Source organism: Xenopus laevis, chromosome 1L, assembly GCF_017654675.1.
Source record: "Xenopus laevis strain J_2021 chromosome 1L, Xenopus_laevis_v10.1, whole genome shotgun sequence".
NCBI classification, from domain to species: domain Eukaryota; kingdom Metazoa; phylum Chordata; class Amphibia; order Anura; family Pipidae; genus Xenopus; species Xenopus laevis.
Genome location: NC_054371.1, coordinates 137,390,621 through 137,415,048, shown reverse-complemented (window position 1 = coordinate 137,415,048; position 24,428 = coordinate 137,390,621). Strand labels below are relative to the sequence as shown.

At 38.8% G+C, this 24,428-nt stretch overlaps 1 protein-coding gene across 5 annotated transcripts in view; it reads left to right on the top strand.

The window, feature by feature from the left end:
• The first annotated feature begins 1,662 nt into the window (after positions 1 to 1,662).
• ric1.L (RIC1 homolog, RAB6A GEF complex partner 1 L homeolog) overlaps positions 1,663 to 24,428 on the top strand; it is a 61,936-nt gene continuing 39,170 nt past the window's right edge. For 4 of the 5 annotated variants that reach the window (XM_018258225.2, XM_018258233.2, XM_018258241.2 and 1 more), the window contains exons 1-2: positions 1,663 to 2,414; positions 9,869 to 9,976. In XM_018258225.2, coding sequence (XP_018113714.1) covers positions 2,274 to 2,414; positions 9,869 to 9,976 — 249 coding nt within the window. In that variant the 5' untranslated portion in view covers positions 1,663 to 2,273. Of the gene's footprint in view, positions 2,415 to 9,634; positions 9,776 to 9,868; positions 9,977 to 24,428 lie in introns of those variants that run through there. The other variant, XM_041564052.1, reaches the window with a different exon arrangement.

The window sequence follows — 24,428 nt, the reverse complement described above, 5'->3', positions numbered from 1 at the left end:
CCCACAGCATAGTTTCACCTATGCATACCTCCCAACTGTCCCATTTTTAGAGGGACAGTCCCTCTTTTGACAGCTCAACCTGCAGCCCCTCATTTGTACTTGAAAGTCCCATTTTTCTCTGCACTGAACAGCCAGAAAAAGAAACAAAGTTTCTAACTTAATTGGCTTTTGGCAGAGAGCCCAGAACAGCTACAGCAGCAGATAAGGTACTTTTGTAACAATTTCAAGATAAGCAAATAAGTAATTGTAACAATAAAAGATAACAGGTTCCTTGGGAAAAGATAGTCTCACAGCTTAATGGCAATTCACCTTCATTAGCAAAACTGTAATAACTGGGAAAAAAACACAGAATTATGTTCAAACTTTCATAACCTGCCAAATTTTGTAAAATGAACATGGTAATTAGGAAGTCTGGGCACAAAAATGGGTGTGGTCACTATGTGCGGCAACTTTTTTGTCCCTCTTTTTATTTCCAAAATGTTGGGAGGTATACCTATGATTTTGCCCTATCTCAAGATGGCAGCCTATGTCATGATGGTGACTGATGCAGCAGTACTCAATGGTCTGGTTTTCAAAAGGGAGCTAGGAGGTGGATCAGTCTTCTTATAGTAGCTCAACCAGCAGTCCCACGTTTGTACTGGAAAGTCCTGACTTCCTCTGCACTGAACAACCAGAAAAAGATTCAAAGTTTCTAACTGGCTTTTGGCAGAAAGCCCAGAACAGCCACCAGGTGCAACTAAGATACTTTTGTGACAATTTTGAGATAAGCAAATAAGTAATTGTAACAATTTAGATAATATGGTCCCTTGGGAGACGTTAAGGTGGCTATACACTATAAGATCTTAACCCGATATGCCCACTAACGGCTGGCCAATATCAGATGGATCCGAACGTTCGGCCCTGGGGCCAAACGTTCGGATTACAATACTACGGATGGGCTCCGACGGGTCGCAGGAACCGCATCAACAAGCCAAAGTGGTCCTGGATCGTACAAAAAAAATCAAACTTGACCGATCGATATCTGGACGATTTTTGGCCTGATATCGATCGTGAGCACCAGTTGGGAGCCCCCACACACGGGCAGATAAAATACCGAATCGGTCTAAAGGACAGATATCGGCAGCTTTAATCTGCCCGTGTATGGCCACCTTAACACTCACAGTTTAAAGGGCAATTCACCTTCATTAGCAAAATTATAATTGAAAAAAAAAAAAACACAGAAATATGTTCAAACTTTCATAACCTACCAAATTGTGTAAAATAGTAAATAGAGGGTGTGGCCAAAAAATGGGCGTGGTCAAAAAATTTTCATCCCTCTTTTTATTTCCAAAATATTAGGAGGTATGCAGGACTATAGCAAATGGTGCTTTTACACACCATAGAGGAATGGTACACACATACTAACTATTATTATCACTATTGGCTACCCGTGATTTCAATCCTGCAGGTGACAAATGTGAAGCAGCAGAAGAAAGTGCCCATTGGCCATAATAGCTTGGTGAGAAACACAAATCAGTCCGTGTGCATTTCTTCTCCCCAACAGCTGGAGGCGCCCGTGCCCTCGGACCCTTTCACACATCAACAAGTCGTGCGTACGGAGCGTGCTGCGTCACTATTCCAATCAGTTTGCCTCTGCTAGCCCTGGCGCCCCGCCTCCCTCCCTCCACCCCCCAATCCCGTCAGACGCACGCAGCTACGTAGATAGTCCTGGAAGACAGGACGCCGTAGCCGCTAGGACAAGTCGCACAGGTACTGAGGCAGCGGAATTTAGCAGCATGAACCTGTGCGCTGCTGACTTGACATGAACCGAATGAAGTAATTGATCCAATCGCTATATTTATTCCGTACATTTTGGCTGGTTCTGGGCCGGCCTTTCACACTATACCAGCCCCGGGCTAGTGCCTGGATCGTCTAGCTGCTGATCCGGCCCTCATCCTATTCCTGACGCTGTGTGAAGAAAGCGGACTGGAAGTAACAAGTTTGTGGATACGTTTCCTGCACGAGTTCCCCATGATGTTGCTGGACATTCCCATCTACTCTTCATGTCTAAATTGATACTATTAAGGGATACTATTATTGTGCACTTGTATCTACACACCTGTATGACAACATTTACATCTGGATAAACCAGAACAAGGAGCTCTCCTCTCAAACCTGAAACGGCCCTAGTGAAGAATGTTGGTTTCCAGGGACATGGACATACCCCAGGCTTTGCTTTAGCCAATTTGCAGGAGCCTCAAGTCTGACCGATTTCATTGGTAAAGCCAGCCGCCATGTATTTTTTAAGTGGGTGGCCCAAAAGGCTGCTATGTCCACTAAAAACTGTGGAGAAGCCATTCCACATTCAGCCAGACTCCCAGAGGATATTTTTCTCAGTCTTGTCTCAGACACAACTCAGTATTTGGTACAACAGAGTAAGTATTGTGAATATCGCTTTTAATGAAGCCACTGTAGTTCTATTTTGGTAGTGGGTCAAAACTACCAAAAAAAATAGTCATTTATCTGAAATAATGTTATATTAGCGCTTTAGTGGTCTTTTTTAATGTAGACCATCGTTGTATATCATTTCAGATGCATTGATTTACAGTATCCCGGTCAGTTGGAGACAACTTGTTTGACAGCTGCATGTTTACATAATGTATTTAAACTTAAAGTGCAAACTACTGCTTGAATGCACAGTTAACTGTTCATTCACTCCCTTGCTTCTTATTTGAAACAACCGGTTTATCTATTTAACTTTAAAACCTCTTTGTTGGCAACATAAAACTTTTGGCCAAGGTATGTGGATTACCTTTTGGATTTGGAATTCCGACCCCCCCCCCATACACACACTTGTCCCCTCTATCTATCTGGTGTATAGAATGCAGTAGTTTATTTTTAGCAGTATTTATCTTTGTAGCACCAACGTATTCTGAAGGACTTTACAGAGATTATACCGCATTCTAGACATTATTGCATTATACAACAGTTAAGACAGTCCATGCAACACACACACACACGTGAGATTCAGTGGAGCTTGGTTATAACAAACTGTAGATTAAAACACAGAGATGCAGGGAATGTAGAGTCATACTGACACGTTTCTCTGAAAAACTGTCACCATTACTTTCTAGGGAAGCTAAACTAGAGAAATAAAACTAAGTTTAAATAAAATGTGAAACTCCGTAGAGAACTATTTTGTTAGGTTATCTGTTTTTCTAAATCCCAAATATTGCGAACCCAATGTATCGGCCAGAAATCCCATGTCATTTTTAATTGTAATTTCTAATTGTGAAGCAAGTGCCAAGCCTTTATATGTAAAGAAAAAAAGGCATCATGTTAATGGAATTATAATTTCTGGAGTGGCTTTTGTTTACAGATACTAGTGTAAAATGTTAGTGCTAGATGACAAGTAAAGCGCAATGTAAAATAAAATCTGAATGCAGACATACCCAATATACTCTGCAATGTCTTGGGTAATGTTCATTTATGAAGTTTACAGAGCCAGCATGCTCATGCAAGTCACTTATTTACATCATATCTTTTAAATGTACAGTTCTTTTCTATCTGAAATATAAGTAATTGACATGATTCAGGTTTGCTGTTCTTGTTGTCTTTGTATTTATGGTTCCCAGGGATGAGTATCTTCATAATATTCAGTGGTATCCTATTGACTTAATTAGCCATAGAAAAGAAGTCTCAGGAACTTTTAGTTGTGTATGCTTTAAAAACAAAATCTCATGGACTGCATGTGCCCAACATGCCTCCAATTTCACAAGACTGTTCACAAAAAAAAAATGATTGCACCCCTATTAGAATTTTCATCATTTCTCCACAGCTTTAGATGTTAGATTTTTCAGTTTAGCACCAACTGGAATAGTTCTTTTTGTATCATTTAGCAGCAATTTTTCTTAATACCTACTGTGTTTCTAATTATGTAGATTAATGGTTATTAAACAGAAATTAGATGCAAGTCTGGGCAACTATTTCTCTTGATTAATTGTTGCACTTGGGGTGGTTATGCACTCTTACAAATATATTTTGTTAAATAAAATTAATGCTACTTAAAAATTCCTCTAAATAATATCTTATTATTTGGGTGCCCAAAGTAGTACTTAGGGATGCCCTGAATTCGGAATTGTTGAGTTTGCCTGAATACCATATACGAAATTGAATATGAACCCTTATTTGCAAATCTCCCAAAATTAGCACATTTTAAAAACATTTGTCACCTTCAGTTATCCAGTACTTAAAATCAAATAAAGGCTAGATTTGGATCATTAGAACACTGATCGTTTGTCTGAATCCTGCAAATATGACTGAAATGCCTCAAAATCCCTCAAATCTTGAATTCAGTGCATCCTTAGTAATAAACCTACAGCTAGAACTTACAAGTATAGGTATAAGATTTATCTGGGAACAGAAAGCTCCAAAATACGGGAATTCCCTTTCCCATTTAAAGAAATCTTTATTTTTCACCATCCTAAATAAAAGCTTTGGAAAACGAAGCGCTATGTATGCAATTTCACCAGCGATTCAAATTCTTGCGGGCAGGAAGCATTTCGGGGAGATTAGTCGCCCAAAGAAGTGGAGATTTGACTCTGGCCGATTAATCCCCCCTCCCCACGAATCTGCATGTCTGCCACCAAGCCTTAGAAGGTTTAGGGGCACTTACTGGTCACCATGTACTGCCACATGCACTTGTAGAATGCATGTTGAATCTAGTGCTGATTAATACCATGTAGAAAGAAACAACAGGGCACTTTGGGATTTAGACTGTGGTATTATGTCTATTTAAATGGATGCTGGAGTTTTTATCTTAAATCCCACAGTGCACAGTTGCTTCTTCCTTGACTACCTCTTGTATAGGTTTTTCTATTCTGTGTTCTTTACAGTACTGTATTGTAAAGTCCTGCAGAACATTTTGGCACTTTAGAAATATGTGGCAGTATTAATAATAGTGCTTCAAATTAAAGAAACACCAGGCCCCAAGCATACTACAAATTATATCCTCCAACTAGAGCTGAATGTTAGCTGGTTAGACATTACTAATACAGGTATGGGATACATTATACGGAAATCCATTATTCCGAAAGCTCAGAATTATGTAAAGGCTGTCTCCCATAGATTCCATTTTATCCAACTAATCCAAAATTTGAAAAATGATTTCCCTTTTCTTTGTAATAATAAAGCAGTACCTTGTACAGCCTATTGGGTATATTTAACGTTTGCATGGTTTACTATTGGACTTGAGGTATGAAGATGTAAATTATGGAAAGATCCGTTATCCAGAAAACCCAAGGTCCTAAGCATTTTGGATAACAGGTCCCATACAATATCTAATGCAACCTCTATATAGGGGGAACGTCAACTGGTTCTCTACTGTTACTCACACTGAAGTAATGTCTGTGTGTTTTGGTGATGTGCCAAATGTATGGTTTTCTTCGCTTGTTCAGTGTCATTTGCTTTAAAATGGAGTGTGTCAGCAAATGTATTGCTGATCTATCCTGCACCACATGTTTACTGCTCTTTAAACTTACTATGCATGATGGTTCCAGTAAACTTAAAAAAGGTTAAGACCTAATTTTTTAGGAAATTATCAGGAAATTGATATTTGATCAGAATACCCCCTATATATTTTAATTGTAACCACTTTCCTTAATTATTCAAAATAAAATGATGAAACTGGCTTTTATAGCTAAAAGTTTATGATACAAGAAATAGCATCTTGCTCTATCTGCTGGGGAAGGGGGGTTACATTTTTACCTGTTTTCACTGTGCTAGCTGACAATACTCATGTAAATTATATTACCCTTCCATCCAACCTTCTAGCAACTACAGGTATGGCACCTGTTATCCAGAACTTTTTTCTGACTTTTACTCAGAAAGCTTTGAAATGAGGCACATCTCCATTTTTAGTAAAAAAGTAAAACTGGCAATACTGTGCCACATCAGCCAATTGGTAAAGTCCCCTTAACAAGTAGATCTTGGCTTGCCACACCCTGATCCAAATCAAACTGATCCGACTGTTGTCACAGGGGCAAAGATTGTCAGATGGAAAAAGTCAAGCTTTCCTGAAAGATAACTGGCATATTTTCGGGCAGATAGTGGGCCACATACATGGTCCAATATGCTGCTGACTTGGTCTTGAAGAACCAAGTTGCCAGCTTTTATCATCCAATGTATGGCCATAAATCCATGTCAATTATAAAGCATTCCTTTTAGTTTTTTCGTGTTTAAATGTTTTTAGTAGCCTTTAAGGCATGGTGTACCATATTATGCAGAGACCTGTTACCGTATATACTCGCGTATAAGCCGAGTTTTTCAGCACTGAAAATGTGCTGAAAAAGTCTACCTCGGCTTATACGCGAGTCTCACTACTCAGTACTCCCCTGCTGCTGCGTGCTCGTTCCCAGTATCAGACAAGCCAAGCCGCTCACCTTCCCTGCTCACCGTGTAAGCACTGCACTCACTGTCACAAGCCGGACAAAAAGAAATCACATGCACCAAACAACAGCAACGGGACCCACAAATAAAACCCTCCTAGTAGGAGGAGCTTTGCAGCATCGCACAACCTGCTGATGTGATCACGCCCCTGATCGCGCTCCTGCCTTAATTTTTCATACCCGGGAAGCATTCGATCGTGCATGCAGGCAGAGGAAGAACAGATTTGTACGGGTTACCATCCAGCTGTCCCAGGTTTTTCCGCTTTGCCTGACTCCTCTTAGATTTATCCAGGGCATGTCTCTGCACGTCAACATCCAAGATACCTATCCATTTTGGAACGCACGGCCATTTTGTTTTTAAACTGAGAGAGCAATAGCCAAGCAGTCAGGTCTGGACTGCCTACTCCAGCCTCTCCTTCTGGTGACGTCACGAGCGCCATTATTGCGCGCCGGCTTCTGGGATCTCAGTTCGCTTAGGTGTTTCCGTCGTTGCTCAGCATGGTCACCGGAGGCAGGGGACGGGACCTCGTTCCTTCCTGTGGGTTTCCCTCACTGTCACGGAGGAAGCGATTACGGATGGGGCTGAGAGCGAGGCAGCCGGTTTGTGTGTGTTTGACACCCTCCTCTTCCAGCAATGGACGTCGACCGGCTCCAGGAGGCTCTGAAAGGTCAGACAGTTTCATGGCTATTGGGGCGAATGTGACGCAAACTAGGCATCTAGTCTAGTGGGGCTTTTAACCTCTGGCTGATTAGGGATCATGGGAGATGTAGTTCAGTGTAGGCTTAATTCCTTTCTATGCGCTGAGCACTGACACATGCGCAAATGTCACATAAGCAGCCTAATTCACCTGAAACAGCACCTTCTATACTCGCTCGTGTCAGTGCTCAGCGCATAGAAAAGAATGTTCGGCAAGGAGCAAATACACGGTCAGTCTCTGACCCTGCAGGCAAAAGTGTGGTATAGGCTTATACACGAGTCAATATAGGTTCCCAGTTTTCCTAGGTAAAATTAGGTACCTCGGCTTATACGCGGGTCGGCTTATACACGAGTATATACGGTAAATGGAAACCCCCAGCTCTGAAGCATGCCTCCACAGATTTCCGATACCTTGTGTCAGCCCTTACGTACATGACAGATAGGAGACTAACCATTTGAATAAGATCATGTTTTTTAGTGAAAATAGAAAAAAACTATTTAAGGGTAGATTCTATCTTTTGCTGTCCTTCGCCAGTTTGGCAACCTAACTCGCTTTTGTTACTAACAGTATGCCTTACAATACAGTTTATATTCTGTTTACTTTTCTCACTGCTCTGTTACAATTGCTTGGTTTCTTTCCAGTGATGTAAAGTAGATGTTTCAAGGGCTTGTTCACCTTCAAATTAACTTTTAGTATTATGTAGAGTGATTCAATTTGAAATTGGTTTTCATTTTTTATTATACAGTAGAACCCCCATTTTACTTTTTTTAGGGGACCAAGAAAACATTCTGTAAAATCAGGGAAAATGTAAAATCAGGGAAATGTGTGAAAACAACTTAAAAGGATATATACAAAGGAGTCTGTTTTACTTTGAGATACAATGTTTACTGTGTTAATGACAAGGGTTAAGCATCACAGTGTTAATGTTACACTATGGGGGGCATGCGCAAGGCCTCTGTCAGTCACATACACAACCTAAAGCAATAAGTAATTGTTGTAGGACTGTATAAGGGGCAAACTAATTGAAATTGACCATTTACAGGCAGAACCAAGGCAAAATATACATACATTTTTAACCTTTGTATTTCACAAATAATAACATTCATAGAGGGGAAAAAAACTGTTTTTGGGTACATAACTTTGATGTAAAATTCGGGAAAACATTACTTAAAATCAGGGATAAATTGGTGGGACCGCAAATAAAAAAATTTAAAATGCAGGAAAACTTAAAATCAGGGCACTTGAAATTGAGTTTTCACTGTATGTAGTTTATTTAGCATCTCTCCAGTTTGCAATTTCAGCAATCCAAATTCCGTAGCAACCATTCATTGATTTGAATGAGCGACTGGAATATGAACAGGAGAGTCCCTGAATAGAAAGATGAGTAATAAAAAGTTTGTTTAGTTGGGGTCAAAAAAAGAATAAGGCAAATAATTCAAAAACCATTAACAAAAAGAATGAAAGCCAGTTGAAAAGTTGCTTAGATTTATCAGTTCTGTAACATACTAAACGTTCATTTGTTGAATGGCAGATGAGTCCTGTATAAATAAACCCCTCGCTTTCCTAAAGTGCAACCTTTGTCAGGCTTTGAGAGAAGGAGCAGTTCATTATACAGAGGGCTTTTCTGTGGACTGGTAATTTATTTTACTCTCTACTGCTCCTCAAACAGTGACTAGGTAGTATCAGGAACTTGCCAATTGAAAGTAGTTATTTCCAGTGTAGTGGAAGAAAGAAAGCAATAGACAAAAGTATGTTCACCTCCAGCCATATTTATTGAAATTTAAAACAGGGGGTTATAAAGAGGCAGCATTAACATTGGATCTGTATTCTGCATTTCGACGATATCAGTATCTTGTACACATTGTTTATTATATTTTTCTCTTGCCTGTCTGTGCACAGACATAACCTTTCATGTGCTGCTATTGAAAATTTAGCAAATTTGCAATTCTTTGTCTCCAGTGAAGGGATTCACCTTGCTATTTATATACTACAAGCAATATTACAAAAATCTACCCTGGGATAGACCACAGGATACGTGTGATTCATCTTTATGCCGTTTATAAACTGACCTCTAGAACACCACTGTAGACCACAGCCACAGTCTAAGGCTGCATTGTTAATAGAAAATATGCCACCCACAGGTTCAGGGGAAACCACTTAAAACACTTGCCATATAATCCAGCATCACTTTAACTAAAAACCAGAGTACATCTAGACCTGCTGCCACCCACTAACTGTACTTACATCTGGGGGGGGGGTCGCTGTTGTGGAGACAGCAGTTACACACTATTTAAAAAGAGCTGGTTTAAAAAAATGGCTTTTAAAATGACATGGGGTGGCTTTTCTTGGTAAAATGCTATCCGAGGCAAGGCTCTTGGTTCATTGCTAAAGTAGCACAGACATGAAAACTCTTTCTTATGCATATTAGATACAGGTGTACACATCCCATTATATATGCATGTATACTGTATAAGGACTGGTATAGATGGATGTTTCTCCCTGCAGCCAGTTTTCTTGTGTTCCACTGCAGGAAAACTTAGAACAAAACGAATCTTGTTCTTCCTTATTGTGCTGTACTGACACAGTCAGGTGAATGCCGGTGGAACGCAGGGCCTCGTCTGTAAGAGCTCTTATAGAGTAATTAGCTATAAGGTCAGGTCAAACATAACAATTCTTATGTAAGATCAATAATTCTTGTTTCCATTTATTGTATTTTTTTACTGTTTTTTTTTTTTTTAAATTTAGCCCAGCGTATTAATAGCCAGTTACAAAGAGTCGGCAAAAGCAACGGCACAGTTTGGAAATTATAAACAGGCAGATTGGAGACCGGACAGCAGCATGATTGTCATTGCAGTAAGTACTTGTTGTTATTCTATGTTTTTGATCACATACATGTAGGGTGACTACTATGTCACCTAGTGGTAGTCTTATCTAATGTAACACACTCTAGTTGGAACCTGTTTAGAGCAGAGGCTGGGCAGATAAATTGTGCACCTGCAATGTCATTACTGATGTTTCAAGAATTCTTATGTATGCGCTGCCAAGCATTGATGTGACATCTAGAACATTTCTGCAGCCGAAGACTAATACTGCAGGGCAATTGTTTTCCTAATAGTATCAGTGTTTTCCCTTAACAATTCCATCTTTTTGTCTTAATAACTAAAGCCCTGCTTAATATTTTGCATAATTACCCATTTTATTAAAAATATAGCGTTGGCTTCTACTTACGTTAGTGTGAGACAAATACATATGGCAGTTGGCATCTTTTATTAAGAATTATTGGAGTCTGGGGTTTTCATAATGTAGAGTTCTTCTTTAATTTCGGTACCTAATGTCTACCAAAAACATTCAAACATTCAGCAAAGGTGTATTTTGTGTTTTTTCCAGGACCTTTACTCAGGAGAGGTCCATCTCTAGCGCCTCCTCACCCTCAGCATTGCTCCTTAGGCATATGCCTCATCTACCTACCCCTATTTCTGGCCCACAGTTTGGATTTATGCTCCAAACTCTGGGCCAAGGTACTGTGTCATTAAAGAAAAAAATAACTAATTGTAAAAGAAAATATATATTATTTGCTTAAAATAACCTTTATGGGAGATTTCCTTCCTGTAAAGAACATTCTGAATATTGAATTTCCTGATAAAAGATCCAATACCTGTAAGGTGTTGGTAATCTTGCTGGTACTTTCTATCCAGGTTTGTAATACGAGTAGATTTATTGCTGCATCTGCATGTTCCTTTGGCATGGTTGATGATTTGTGTCATTGATTGCAGCAAGGTAGAGGTACAGCTGCATGCAAAGTCCAAAATGTTAGCAAAACCTCAATGGTGGAATATGTTTTGCATATAGATAAATAAAACATGCCCTTTAGCTCCTATTTTTCTCTTAAGGTTTTTTCATAACCACTGTAAACAGGTAGAGGTTACTTGATCTTGTTGACATACGAATACTATGTAAACCTCTCCTTCAAAGCTACACTTTATTAAATAATTTACTTTACTCATATCTTGAGGAAACTATGCTTTTCATTTTGTTTAAACTCTATGAGGTTTACTTCCTCACTTCTGCACAGCTGCTCTTGTTTATTTTAAAACCCAGACAAAAATTGCAAGAATGTACAGATGTAGAGTTACTTATGCAAACAAAGCACTTTTACGGAGTTGTATTTACAGCCTTCCATTTAGTTCTCTGGTGCATCCCTTACCACTGCCAACTAAAGCTTTTTGTCTATTATTTTTTCCCTTGTATGTGCTCAGTGCTGAATGGGTCAACATGCCCAGTTTCAATACATGACACAATATTAAGATACAACTGCCCATGAAACCTAGGAAATGGGGTGATTCACATGCAACTTCATACAGCTATTTTCTTCATTTAGCATGCATTTTAAAGGAGATGATCACCTTTAAGCCGCAGTTAAAAAAATAAAAGGCTAGTGTTTAAATTGCTTTTAACCGTAGGGCCAATAAGCTGCTGACTAGGCCCGTGTATGGCCAGCTGCAACTTGCATATGACTTGGAGAGTAACAAACTGGAAGAACCTGATACATCAGCATGAGTATAGCTAACTGGAGACATGGCTGGCCACTAACCATAATTCCTTAAAGGTGGCCATACACATAGAGAGATTGCCAAACAAGCTGATCTCTCCACGATATGCGCACATTGAGATGGAACACACACGGGCCTATAAACTGCTGACTCAGCTTATAGGCCCGTGTGTCTGTCGGCAGCTTTTATCGCTCCGTGTATGTGTACATGTGTAGCATGAGACCTTTGTTTTTAAGAAGGCCTTTTTATGTATTTACTTCTAGTGGAAGGGTTTATGCTCTTAACCTCTCAAGTTTTTTCATTCAAATAGAGGTAATAAGCACTTAAATGGCTGTAGAATTTTAGGGGGTTATTTATCAAAGGTCAAGTTTGTGAGGTCTGTCAGGTTTTCTATACCTCAAATAAACTCGCAACGCAAATTTTTTCTCATTTATGAAAAAAACTCGAATTAGTGAACTCGGGGTGAAAAACCCGATTACTCAAATTTATCGAGTTTTCAGCGGAATTTATCAATTTTTCGAGAGCAAACCACTGAAGAAAAACCGAACATAATGATGGCTACAAACATCTTCAAATGGTTGAAGGGACCTCTGCCATTGACTTCTACATGACCTCGACAGGTTTTAGCTGGAGTATTTTCGAATATGAGCTATTTCCAACTTTGGGGTATAATAAATCTAAAAAAAACCCAAAAAATTCAAATTTTTTTCCTGAAAATTCAAGTTTTGACTGAAAACTACCCTTGCAAACTAGAATTTTTTTGGACAAAAAACAACTCGACCATTGATAAATAACCCCCTAAGTGTACCCACTTGTATCATATGTGTTCAGAAGTGAAAAGGTTTCATATTAGGTATGTTGATATACAGGGGTCAGATGTCATTCACGGATATCTAGAGATACCTGAGAGGTGAAAACCTTTTTACTATAAAATGGTATTGTTACCAAGATTGTATTGCATATTGTGTAGAAACAGATAAAATCCTTCAAAGTGCAGGTGTCCAATCAAAATGGTTTCCCCGCTGGAATTGTGGGCTAACAGAACAATCAAGCACATTCATTAATTTTCTTCAAGTACAACATGGTGTTTTCTTTGCTAATGTTAAATGTTCACAACTACCTTTTTGTCTTGGTTACCTAGGTTTTAGCAGCATTGCAAAGCTAGTTAGGGTTAGGCTCTTCAATAGAATTTTACGTGTTATTGGCCCATGTGCTTTTGGTGCAGTGATCTGCCAGGACATCATGCTTGCTTATCAGTCTGTACAAAAAAAACAACTACGTAGTTTAATCTTTGAAATACAATTATGGATTTCTCTGACTATGTATTGTTTTCTCCCCAAATTTTTATATACTGTACTGTACATATCAAAAATGGAAAGTAAATTCAGCAATTACTGGCACAGAATTATGGCAAGGAATAACTGCACTTTATTAAATCATAGTTCGTTTTTTTTTTTTACAGGAAATAATTGCTAGAGTATTTTTTTGGCAATCTGCATTGTGTGACTAAAACCAAAATTAAGACATGAATCAGCAAAATGTTTGAGGGAAATGAAAGCTACTGTGTTTTACACATACCAGCAGTCTGCTACTAAGAATTGCTGTAGACTTGCTAAAATGTTCTATAAAAGTGGTGCTTGAAAAATGAACTGACTTGAAAATTAACATTGCTAATGTTAATAAACACAAAGCGAAAATTAAAACTATACCTCACACCCTGTTTGCTTTAGTAGACAAGCTCTTTGTCGCCTTCCTGGGGGCACCAACATCTTTTCAGACCGAAGATAAACTAAAATCTTTTGTACTGCAATATTTTTATAGTAGCACTTATATGAAATGTTAACTTTTATTTAGTGTTGTTTTTGTCAATTATTTTGCTTGCTTATCTTCACAGTTTTAATCTGTTTTAGAATTATTGCTTTTATTTGTGCAATTTGTGTACCCTGACATGCCTAAAGGAATCTCTTTTTGTCATGGTCTCCTGGAGTCTCAATATCTTTGGATGAGAGAGGTCACTTGAAGTATGCTGTATTTAAGGTATTTTGGTCTGGCCATAACCATTTTGGACAGAATTAGAAAAAAGTTACAAGTGTACATTTCTGGGGAATTTGAGAGGAACAAAACAGATTTATTATCTTTAGAACATTGTTGATTTCCCAGAAATGTAATTGTAGGTGGATCTGACCGACAATTTATCAGTTTCATTTTAAGCTGATTTTAAAGCTGTTCCAAAGTATTTTGTCTCGTCTATCCTGTGGATTTAGACCCGAGATGTGTGATACTGCATACCTTAAATTTGGGGGACATTTCTTGATCAAGATTTGGCATGATTTTACTGCCATATTTGTCCACTTATTTTATAGACCAGAAAATGTTGCCTTTTGCTTGACATAGCGAAATGAAGGTTTAAAGCCGAGTTTGCGCGCAATAGAAGAACTGAAGTGTAACCATCCAGTGTTTGAGCTTTGGCACTGTGAGTTTGCAAAGCCGCAGCATATGGTTTCTGCAACACATGCCTATAACATTGTAGGAGATGCTAGTTTTTTTTTTTAAAGATTTATTTATTTCCAGAGCAAGTGCAACATACAGGATAATGCAGCTATACATATTAATAAAAGCAATTTGTATTGAAGCCCCTTGCACTGAAATTTTTTCTATTTTACCCCTGGGAAAACAATGACAGACGGGAAAGAGAGGTACTAGAGAAACTGAAAGAAGGAAGGGAGAAAAGGAAAGAGAGAAGAAAGGCCCTGAAAAAAGTCATACAAAAGAGTCATACAAATAATTTGCCATACAAATGATATGTAACCATTCAATTAAACACCTAGATAACGAAAGCAGTCATACATAGCAAACATTGCAAGTGCTCCATATTAAGATGACCCCATAAGACAATCAAGCAAGGGTTGAGAGACATCGTGTTGCCTATTAGAATAGGAATCATTTTGCAAAATCCAGAGTGTCCAGACAGCATTGAATTTAGCAGGGCATCCCCTAGCAAAGTAGACGTGTTCCAGACTCGGTAATGCCTGCTCCACCAGAGTTATCCAGAAGGCAAGGGAGGGGGCGGATTCCTCCTTCCATTTAATAGCAATGGCTTTCTTGGCATAGAAAAGCAAATAGGTGAGCAATATCGTTTCTGCACGTGAAGTAGTTGTATCCGATAGAAAATTTAACAGCAGAACAGATGGGTGAATCTCTATTGGAAGAGCCATAAGATGAGAAATATAGGTGACGACCTCCGACCAGAATCCTTGAATTGACGGGCAACTCCAGACCAGATGGAAAAAGTCTGTATTGGTTCCTTTACACCGATTACACTGATCGAGGAAAGATGGAATAATCCTGTGGAGGATAGGTGGCGAGTAATAGGCCCTATGAAGATACTTGAATTGTATAAGCCTGTCCCTGGCTCGGATTAACGGTTGGAGAGATTCAGATAGAATAACTTCCCATTGCTCCTGGGTCAAATCAGGAATATTCGTAGTCCACTTTCGGTACAATTCCAGTCTAGGAAATATGCCTCTGGGTCTAAGACAGTTGTAAATGGTTGAGAGAGGTTTATGCAGGCGTTCTTTACGTAGAACTTTTTCAAGTGAAGAGAGTTTAATATGGAGTTCAATCGACTGAAATTGCTGAGCCAAAGCATGCCTCACTTGAAAGTACCTAAATAACATCGTATTGGGAAATTGTCCTTAAGCTGTTGAAAGGATAATAAAAGGTTATCAGCATATAAATCGCCAAGACATTTTATACCAAATTGTGCCCAAATCTGAGGGTCTGGAACAGTGACTAAATGTTGCAGAGTAGGATTATACCAAAGTGGAGTATGCGGGGAAAAGACCCGGGGATCCCTCCCTAGTTTTATTAGAACCTTTATGCCAGGCTTTCACAGTATTATGAATCATTGGAGTAGGGTAGGACAGACCTGGGGGCCTGCGATAGATCAAATTTCTTAGCCCTTCCAATGATCCAACCAAATGCGCTTCCAACAATGTGATAGGGTCTTCCGGAGTTGGACTAAGCCAACGTAAAACCGATGTCCATTGCGAGGCTAAGAAATACCCTTCATATCAGGCGCAGCCAAGCCACCCTCACTCAGTGGAGAGGTCAAGACCTTATATGCCACCCTAGTAGGACCTGGAGACCAATAGAGTCTTTGTAATTGCCTAAAGAACCTCATGGGAATCCAAGTAGGAGACTGACGGAAGAGAGAGAGAAATTTAGGCAGAAATTTCATTTTAAAAAGGCTTATTCTGCCAATTAAAGATAGTGGAAGTCTAAGCCATTTGTCGATAGTTGTAATGAGGTGAGACAGTAAGGGTTCCAAATTAAGCTCTGTGAATTTGACTATCTGTGGATGGATACGAATGCCTAAATATTTGATCGTTTCTACGCGGACCAAAGGGAGTGAGGAATCCATGTGGAGTAAAGCCTGAGGGTCTAGTGCCATTATGGACGATTTTGTCCAATTAATTTTTAAACCTGAGTACTCAGTATGGAGGTTAATTAGCTCCAGAGCCTTGTGTAGCGAGGGGCCTGTATCATTAAGGTAAAGAAGAGTGTCATCCGCAAATAACAAATTTTCTCTTGGAGTTTCCCTATCTCGAACCCCCGAATCTCAGATGTTGCTCTAATCATACACGCCAATGGTTCCATAGCTAGCGCAAAAAGACCTGGTGACAAGGGACAACCTTGGCGGGTACCTCTAGCTAGAGTAAAGGGAGGTGAAAGTTCTAAATTTGAAAGGATGCTGGCGTTAGGCTGGTTATATAGGACTTTAATCCAGGTTATGAAGTTCTTACGGAACCCAAATATTTGTAAGGTTTGCCACAGGTATTCCCATTCAACCGAGTCGAATGCCTTCTCATTATCTAAGAAGGCAATGGCTCTAGTACCCAAATTAGTATGTGGGATTAAAAGATTTGTATATAACCTCCAGATATTTAATTCTGCCGCTTTGTGAGGGATGAAACCTTAGGAGATGCTAGTTAATACTCAAACATAACAATATAAGCAAGTACAACTCTTTCCATTCCTACATTAGTTTATGTTTAGAGAAGGCCAGCAAACAATAGGTAAAGTGTACAAGAGCAGATACAATGACGCATAGCCACAGCACAATGAGGATTAAAGGACAAGGAAAGTTAAACTAAAGAAGTCGGTAGAAATGTTGTACATTGTGATTTTTGGCTTCTGTACCAACCCAAGGCAATCACAGCCCTTTAGCAGTAAAGATCTGTGTCTCCAAAGATGCCCCAGTAGCTCCCTATCTTCTTTTTTGCTGATTCACTGCACATGCTCTGTGCTGCTGTCACTTACTGAGCTTAGGGACCCACTCATAATATATAGTACACATAGAATAGAAATGTCACCATATAAGGCTGATTAGTAATTAATACAGATAATTACTACATGACAGCACATAAACCAGTGCAATTAGCATCAGAATTTAATAATCAGCCCTGTAACATCAGCTTATATTACAGGCCATCCTCGTTTTCTGCTGGATAATTAGTGACGGCCCCTAAGCTTAGCTTCTCAGCAGCTGCTCAGAGCCCACTGAGCTTGTGAGAGTCTCGCAGACACTTTCCAAGATGGTGACCCCCTGTGACAAGTTTGAAGTCCTGGATCATTGCTGTTATTGTCAACCTCAAACTTTAGACTAGTGCAGTAAGTTCAGTAAATAAAACATGGCAGTTTTAACCATATTTATTTTTAGGGTTTCTCAAGGATATATATATTTATATGTATAGATATATACAAAAGGTTAGTAACAGCACTCACGCTTAAGTGAATATGGATGTGGTGCTCGTCCTTCGGGATACTCCGGTTAGCTTCCCATAATATGTAAAGACGAAAGGATGGACAGCACTCACTATTAATGCTTAAATTCTGTATTGAAAGATAAAAACTTCACATCACCATATATGTGCATATATCATTCGGCGACGTTTCGAGCCATCTTGGCCCTTTCTCAAGCCATGTGTATCAATGGTATAAAGACATAGTCCGTATTCAAAATGGAATTTAAAGTCCAGAGAAGGAAGTGACATACAATGTATTTTTCACACATAGTGCGGGGCTTCCACCCCTTAACCTGAATGGAATCAAAGATAATTGATACATATTTAGTATAATTGCAGCGATTTTCACTCACACATAATTTGCAAAAAATTTAACAAATTAATGTAACAAATTAACTATAAAAATAAATACAAATCATAATCTTTATTAAGACCGTGAGGGTGAAGTGTGTTTAATTTATTGATCCACCACACCTCCCGCTGTTTCAATCTCAGCTCTCGATCCCCCCCTCTTTTCAGTGGAGGTGCAGTTTTCAGCACCATGTATCGTAGCTGGTCACTTGTGTGTCCATGCTCCCGAAAATGTCTAGATAGTGGCAATGCTAGATTACCTGATTTGATTGTTGATTTATGTTGGGAAATCCGTGACTTTACTTTCTGCACGGTTTCCTCAACATATAATTTGTTCCATGGGCATACGATCACGTAAACCACATACTGTGACAAACAAGTATGGTAGCCCCTAATTTGAATTGTCTCACCAGTATCAGGATGTATAAAATTCTTTCCTCGGATTACATGTTTGCATTGTACACAATTTAAACACTGGTACATACCCGTATTTTTAGTGCCCAAAAATGTATTGGTGCCAACATCTTCTTTAGATGTCTTGGTTCTAGATAACACAGAACCAATCGTTTTGCCCCTTTTATACGAGGTCATGGGAGGTAAGGCAAACTCACTTATTGTGGGATATGCTCTACGTAGTATGTACCAGTGTTTACGTAAAATCACATTAATTTTGTTACTCATTGGTCCATATTCACTAATAAAAGTGGTCCTCGGTTCCCTAGTTCTCCTTGTTTTTTTACTTTTAATTATTTTCTCTGCTCTTTCGAGAACCTGTGAAGGGTAACCTCTCTGTCTAAATTTATCTCTCATCTGTCCAACTTGTAACTCCCTCACTGTGGGATTACTTACTACTCTATGCACCCGCATCATTTGACTAATTGGTATAGACTGTTTAGTATGTATCGGGTGATTGCTCCCAAAGTGTAATATTTGATTTCGATCAGTGGGCTTTGAATATAGCCTAGTCTGCAAGCCATGATCTCTATAAATTAGAACATCCAAAAAAGAAATTTCATTTATACTAAACACATGTGAAAATTTAATAGACTGATGAAATCCGTTCAGACGTTCGTGGAACCGCGATAGGGAGCCAACGTCACCCCGCCACACTACAAATATATCATCGATATATCTCCACCAGGCCACCGCGTGCGTCTGGTAGAGATCATCGCGATACACAAACAGTTCTTCAAGCCAAACCATGAAGGTATTGGCGTATGACGGGGCGACATTAGATCCCATCGCGGTTCCACGTAACTGTAAATAGAAACTCTCCTGAAAAATAAAATAATTCATTCTCAATATGATTTCCAAAGCTTCGTCTGGATACTGTACACTAGCACGTAATAACCATTCACAGGCCCTTAACCCCTCCTCATGGGGTATTGAGGTATACAGGCTGGAAACATCAAATGTGGCCAGCATGACATCCTCACTGTCCTGTATGTTTAGACTATCCAATCTTTCCAAAAAATGCCCACTATCCTTAACATAGGATTGTGTAGTGGTCACCAAGGGTCCAAGGATCCTGTCCAAAAATATCGCCACCAGGCAAAATACAGAATTAATACCCGAAGTTTTTATCTTTCAATACAGAATTTAAGCATTAATAGTGAGTGCTGTCCATCCTTTTGTCTTTATTTATATGTATATATATTTATATGTATTATAAATATACTGGAACACCAGGAGATAAAGTAAATGTGATTTTGCATAATGCTTCTGAAGGTTAGATGCCCCGGCACCTTGCACAAAGCTTGCCTTCCTGTGTTTGTTTCATTAACTAAATACATGAGTCTTCGCTTACAGCAAGTGAACTGAAGAAGCCAAGAAATGGCAGGTTTCATATTTCTTTCCAGTACTTGTTTCCTGTTTTTAGTAAAGGGTCAAGGAAAAAGAAACCCTTACAGACCTAGCAATTCATAGCCACAGAAGGCTTTTCATTCCTTAAAGGAAGTCGAGGCCCTTCTGTTCATTTATGTCCACATTGAAATTTGCTCATGCTAATCATAAACCAGTATATGTGAAAGGCAACTGAGAGTTCATTTAAAGGAGAACTAAAGCCTAAATAAAGAAGTAGCTAGAAATGTTGTAGCTCCCCATCTTCTTTTCTGCTCATTCACTGCACATGCTCTGTGCTGTTGTCTAAGCTTACTGAGCTTAGGGGCCAACTCACAATATACAGTACACATGGAATATAAATGTCAAAATTATCAGTCTGATATAACATTGTATAATCTATAATGTATAACATTGTGCTAACTGTATCATTTACTTATTTCAGACATGTATAGTATATTACATATTATAATTGGCTGGTTTCCACAAGTTACTGTAGAAATTTTATATGAGCCATTATTGTCTATACAGGTTATAGGGAGTAGTACTAGGAAAAGTATGGCCCAAATTAAGAAGGTTAACCGCATTGGGACTACCCTGGTTTTAAATCTTGTGATCAATGGTATACTGGCATAGCTGGGTTGGGCAAATGGGGTCAGTATGTACTAAATTTTAACTTATGCTAATTGAATAAACTTTGGATTTTTTTATGAACTACGGGTTATGGACATTATATTTTGTTTAGTGATTATTTAATGGTGCCTTGGGAACTGGGGCAAGTCCCAGTCACTCTGCTGCCTAATACGAACTGGCAGCATAGACCCCTTCTTCTCAACAAACATTTTTTCGAGGCTATAGTCAGACAGTTTTTCATTAAGCATAGGGGAGGCTTCCCGAACCTGTCTGACAAAAATAAAGGTAAGATCCCATGCTCCTTTGTGTCTGTTACTGGTGTGAAGCCTATATTGTAGGTAGTGTATCTTTCTTCACTGGTATACTCCAGTTCAGGCATCTTTTATCATGTCAGCACATGTCCATTGTGGCATTACTGGCTGTAAAAATAGCAAAAAAAAAGGGCTCTGCAAAAAATATAGAATATTTGTTGTGTGTAGTAGAGTTACAGGTGTGTACATGGAATTGGCACTGCAAGGTTATGAAAATGTATTCAATAATTTGCCCTGTTGTGTTCTTTTCTGTATTGCTTGTAAAAATTAGTGTTGTATTGGTCCTGCTATGTCTTCTGTGACTTTAAATGTCCAGTGCATTTATCCTGCCTTGTTTTTGGTTTATTATAGAATTAATGGAATTGTCAGTTCCTACATTGTTTTCTGGGTAAGGGAAAGGAGTGGGATAATATATGAAACTAGGACTGGAGTGATGTAAAATCATGATGAAACATGGTTCCCCATCTGGTAATCTGTTGGATGCATCTTGGTCTAGCAGTATCTAGTTTATCACTGCCTACCTCTGTACATAATGCAGACTGTGTGGTGACAACTAAATGTGGACATCTAAATGTGGGACAACATGTGTTCACTGAAAATGCTATTTTTTAATATAAAGCAAATCTTAATCACATCATTTGTTTAAATTAGGGTTTCTGATTCGTTTGGCCAAATGTTATGTGTAGGATTTGTCATTTGGTTGAATCAAAAATGATACATATGGTGTGTCCAAAATAACCCCAAAAAATGTTTATTTGCGTCCTTTTTTCCCTATGTTGTTGTAACAATTTGAGGAATGCTCTTTTTTGTTCCAACATTATTATAACCCTATGCACAAAGCAAGGTCCATACAGAGTGAGTTTGCTGTTTGGTTGAACTGGAATGTTGACTGTGAGCTGGGCTTGATCTCCAACATCCATGCCCACTTTTGGTCATTCTCATAATAGAAGCAAATCTTACCAGCATCAAGTGGATAATTTTCCCAGAAAAGTGTAGGGAAGTCCAACTTCATGTTAAATCACCCTGTTTGGAATGGGACGTTTGATAAACAGTTGGCAATATAGGATACCCTTTATTAGATTTAAATATCTAATCAAAAATGTAGTCAGTCTTTTATGGAAACTATCCAACAATTTAAAAATTTGTGGACTTTATTTCAAGCCTCTTTTAGAATAAACAGAATTGTGCCACAAAACAGCTATGTACTCGCCATGTGCTGCTAAACACCTGTTACTATGGAACACCAGAGAGAGAGTCACCAACCCAGTATGGGGCAAGAAATTAATCAGGAGTTGCTGAGAGATAGGTCTCTGACGCAGTACTAGCTGCTGAAAAACATGTATTTATTATCACAACATGTTTCAGGGTCACGGCCCTTTATCAAGTGTAACAGAAAAACAGTGCAGACAAAACATTTATACTGTACATAGTGTGATGAGACCGCCCACAGTAGGGGTTGTAAATTGTCCAATTTAATTCAATTAGTCCAATACTTCATCTGTGCCTGTACCCTGTGAGGGAGTGGAAAAAAGTCCAGTGTGGGTGTATACATAAATTACATTAAAATCATGGTACTGCCATGTGTTAGCCTACCTAGAATCTTTCACACCTGAACCATATGTTTTTACTTGGAGGAAAAACCTCTTCCTTTCTATATTTCTGTTGGCAACTTCTTATATGCATAGTATATTTAGCATTTAAGATATATATTTGCCCATCTTACTAGTAAGCAGTATTCCACTTTTCTTCAGGGCTAGACTAATAGCTGTAAGAAGGAAACAAAGTATCCATTAGTTACTGTATGTAGCAAGAGCTTTGTTACAATAAACTTTGTTGCAATGAATTATGAACATTTATTACTAAATATTGTTACAAGTAACATTTCACATTATCATTCATACCAACTATCATTCATACCTAGTTGGGTGTAGTGTGTCCAATCTTTTGATCCAGGATGATCCTCTTAGTAAAAGATGTTGTTTCATATTACCTCCCCTTTGGGGGCCTTGAATGATTTCCAGCATTATGGTTGGCTGCATTAAAGTGTCTGGATACTGTTGTATCTGTAGTGCAAGAAATCGATGTAAAATATAACATAAAAATTACTTTTTATGTAGTCTTTTATTGGTTCTATAAAGCCTTTGCTCCTTTTTCATATTCTGAGGTTATTTATATCAGATTTTTGTTATAAAATATTTGTTTATTAAAATTCTGTATACAGTAAGTTTCCAGATTCTTAATGCACTTGTGATAATTTCCTACTTGGTTTGTAGTTTACAATAGACTTCAAAGTTTGTAGGACCAAAATTCTGCTATATATAGGTTCAATTGCTCTAATTTACCTTCTAAATCTGTGCCCTATTCTTGCCTATACCTTTATTTTTATACTGGTGACACTATGACAAGTTTTAAATAAAACCAGGTTTAAAGGAGAACTAAACCTCCCTCCTTAAGAATCCCCATCTACTAACCCCCATTAGGCCATCTCGCCACTTTCTTCCCACATATCCCACTACTTAAAGAAGTATAGTAGCACAGCTGACCTCACGTGCACCATCTTCATTATCTTCAGAAACGTTCGCTAAAGGGCTTCCGACACTAAGATTTTTCATGCATGCGCAGTTGAAGCCATTTTGCTGTTTGTGTCTACTGCGCATGTACAGGAAAGCACCGTCGATAACTGGAGGAAAGAAGAGGAATCAAAAATACTGAAGATGGTGCCCATGAGCTCAGTTGCGCTACTCTGCATGGAAAAGTCAGTTTGACTTCCTGCATAGTAAGTGATGGGCTATATGGGGAGGAAGAGGGAATGGGGGGGGGGGAGTCCAATGGGGGGGGCATTAGTTCTCCTTCAAGTAGAGTCCTGCAGCGGGTTGGGTACCCGTGGGTTACCTGTTTACCTGTTTCGGGACACGAGTCGGCAGTTCTTTGAGTTTGCGGATCGCAGGTCTTCTCAATAGCGAGTTTTACTCCTTTTGTTCTGATCACGCCTACTTCCAATGACGTCACTTCCGGTTTACCATGACAGCACTACCTGTTTCTTGATGGTCAATGGGTCGTGGGTCGGGTTGCAGATAAGTTACGGTCGGGTAGCGGGTCCAAGTGGGTAAGTATGCGGGTCGAGTTTGGGTTTAACAGATTAGTTCCGCACAGGACTCTACCTTCAAGTACAGATACCTAAAATTTTGAAGCTAATAAATAAAAATGTCTAGTTTTTGGTTATGTGGGCACTGAAGTTGAGAACATAGTTAAAACCATTACTTAACATTTTGAGGTGGGTTGGTAGAGTAGGATTTAAATGGAAGAATCCAGATGCTATGTAGATGAACGTTGCTCAGATTCTATAAACAAACTGTAATTACCTAGGACTGATAATTCCAAATTCTATACACTACACTTTTAGAAATTTGTGAAAATGGTTAGTTAGTAGTATTTGCCCAGGTACACGTGTCTGTTTCTTTGCTATGCTCTTAGAATTGTTCTTCTCTGTTGTTTGAGTGGCTTGTAAATATTCTTGAGAATAGCAAGAGGCCCTGAGAATGAAGAATGCTACAGTGGAATTCAGTCAGAATTTGCACAAGCTTAATCCACATTCTTGCACACTTTAGATACACAAGTATTGTTCATACTATTATATATTGTCAGTAAAGCTGATTTCTGATTGCAATAATCTGTCTATTCCTTTTATAACTTTTCTATAACATTCTTTTATCAGCCATGTAAGGAATTTAATTCTAACCACTATGGTTTTTTAGAGCATTTAATGCTAAAGCTTGGTGCAATATGCAGATCATGGTCAAGGGATGCTTTTCCA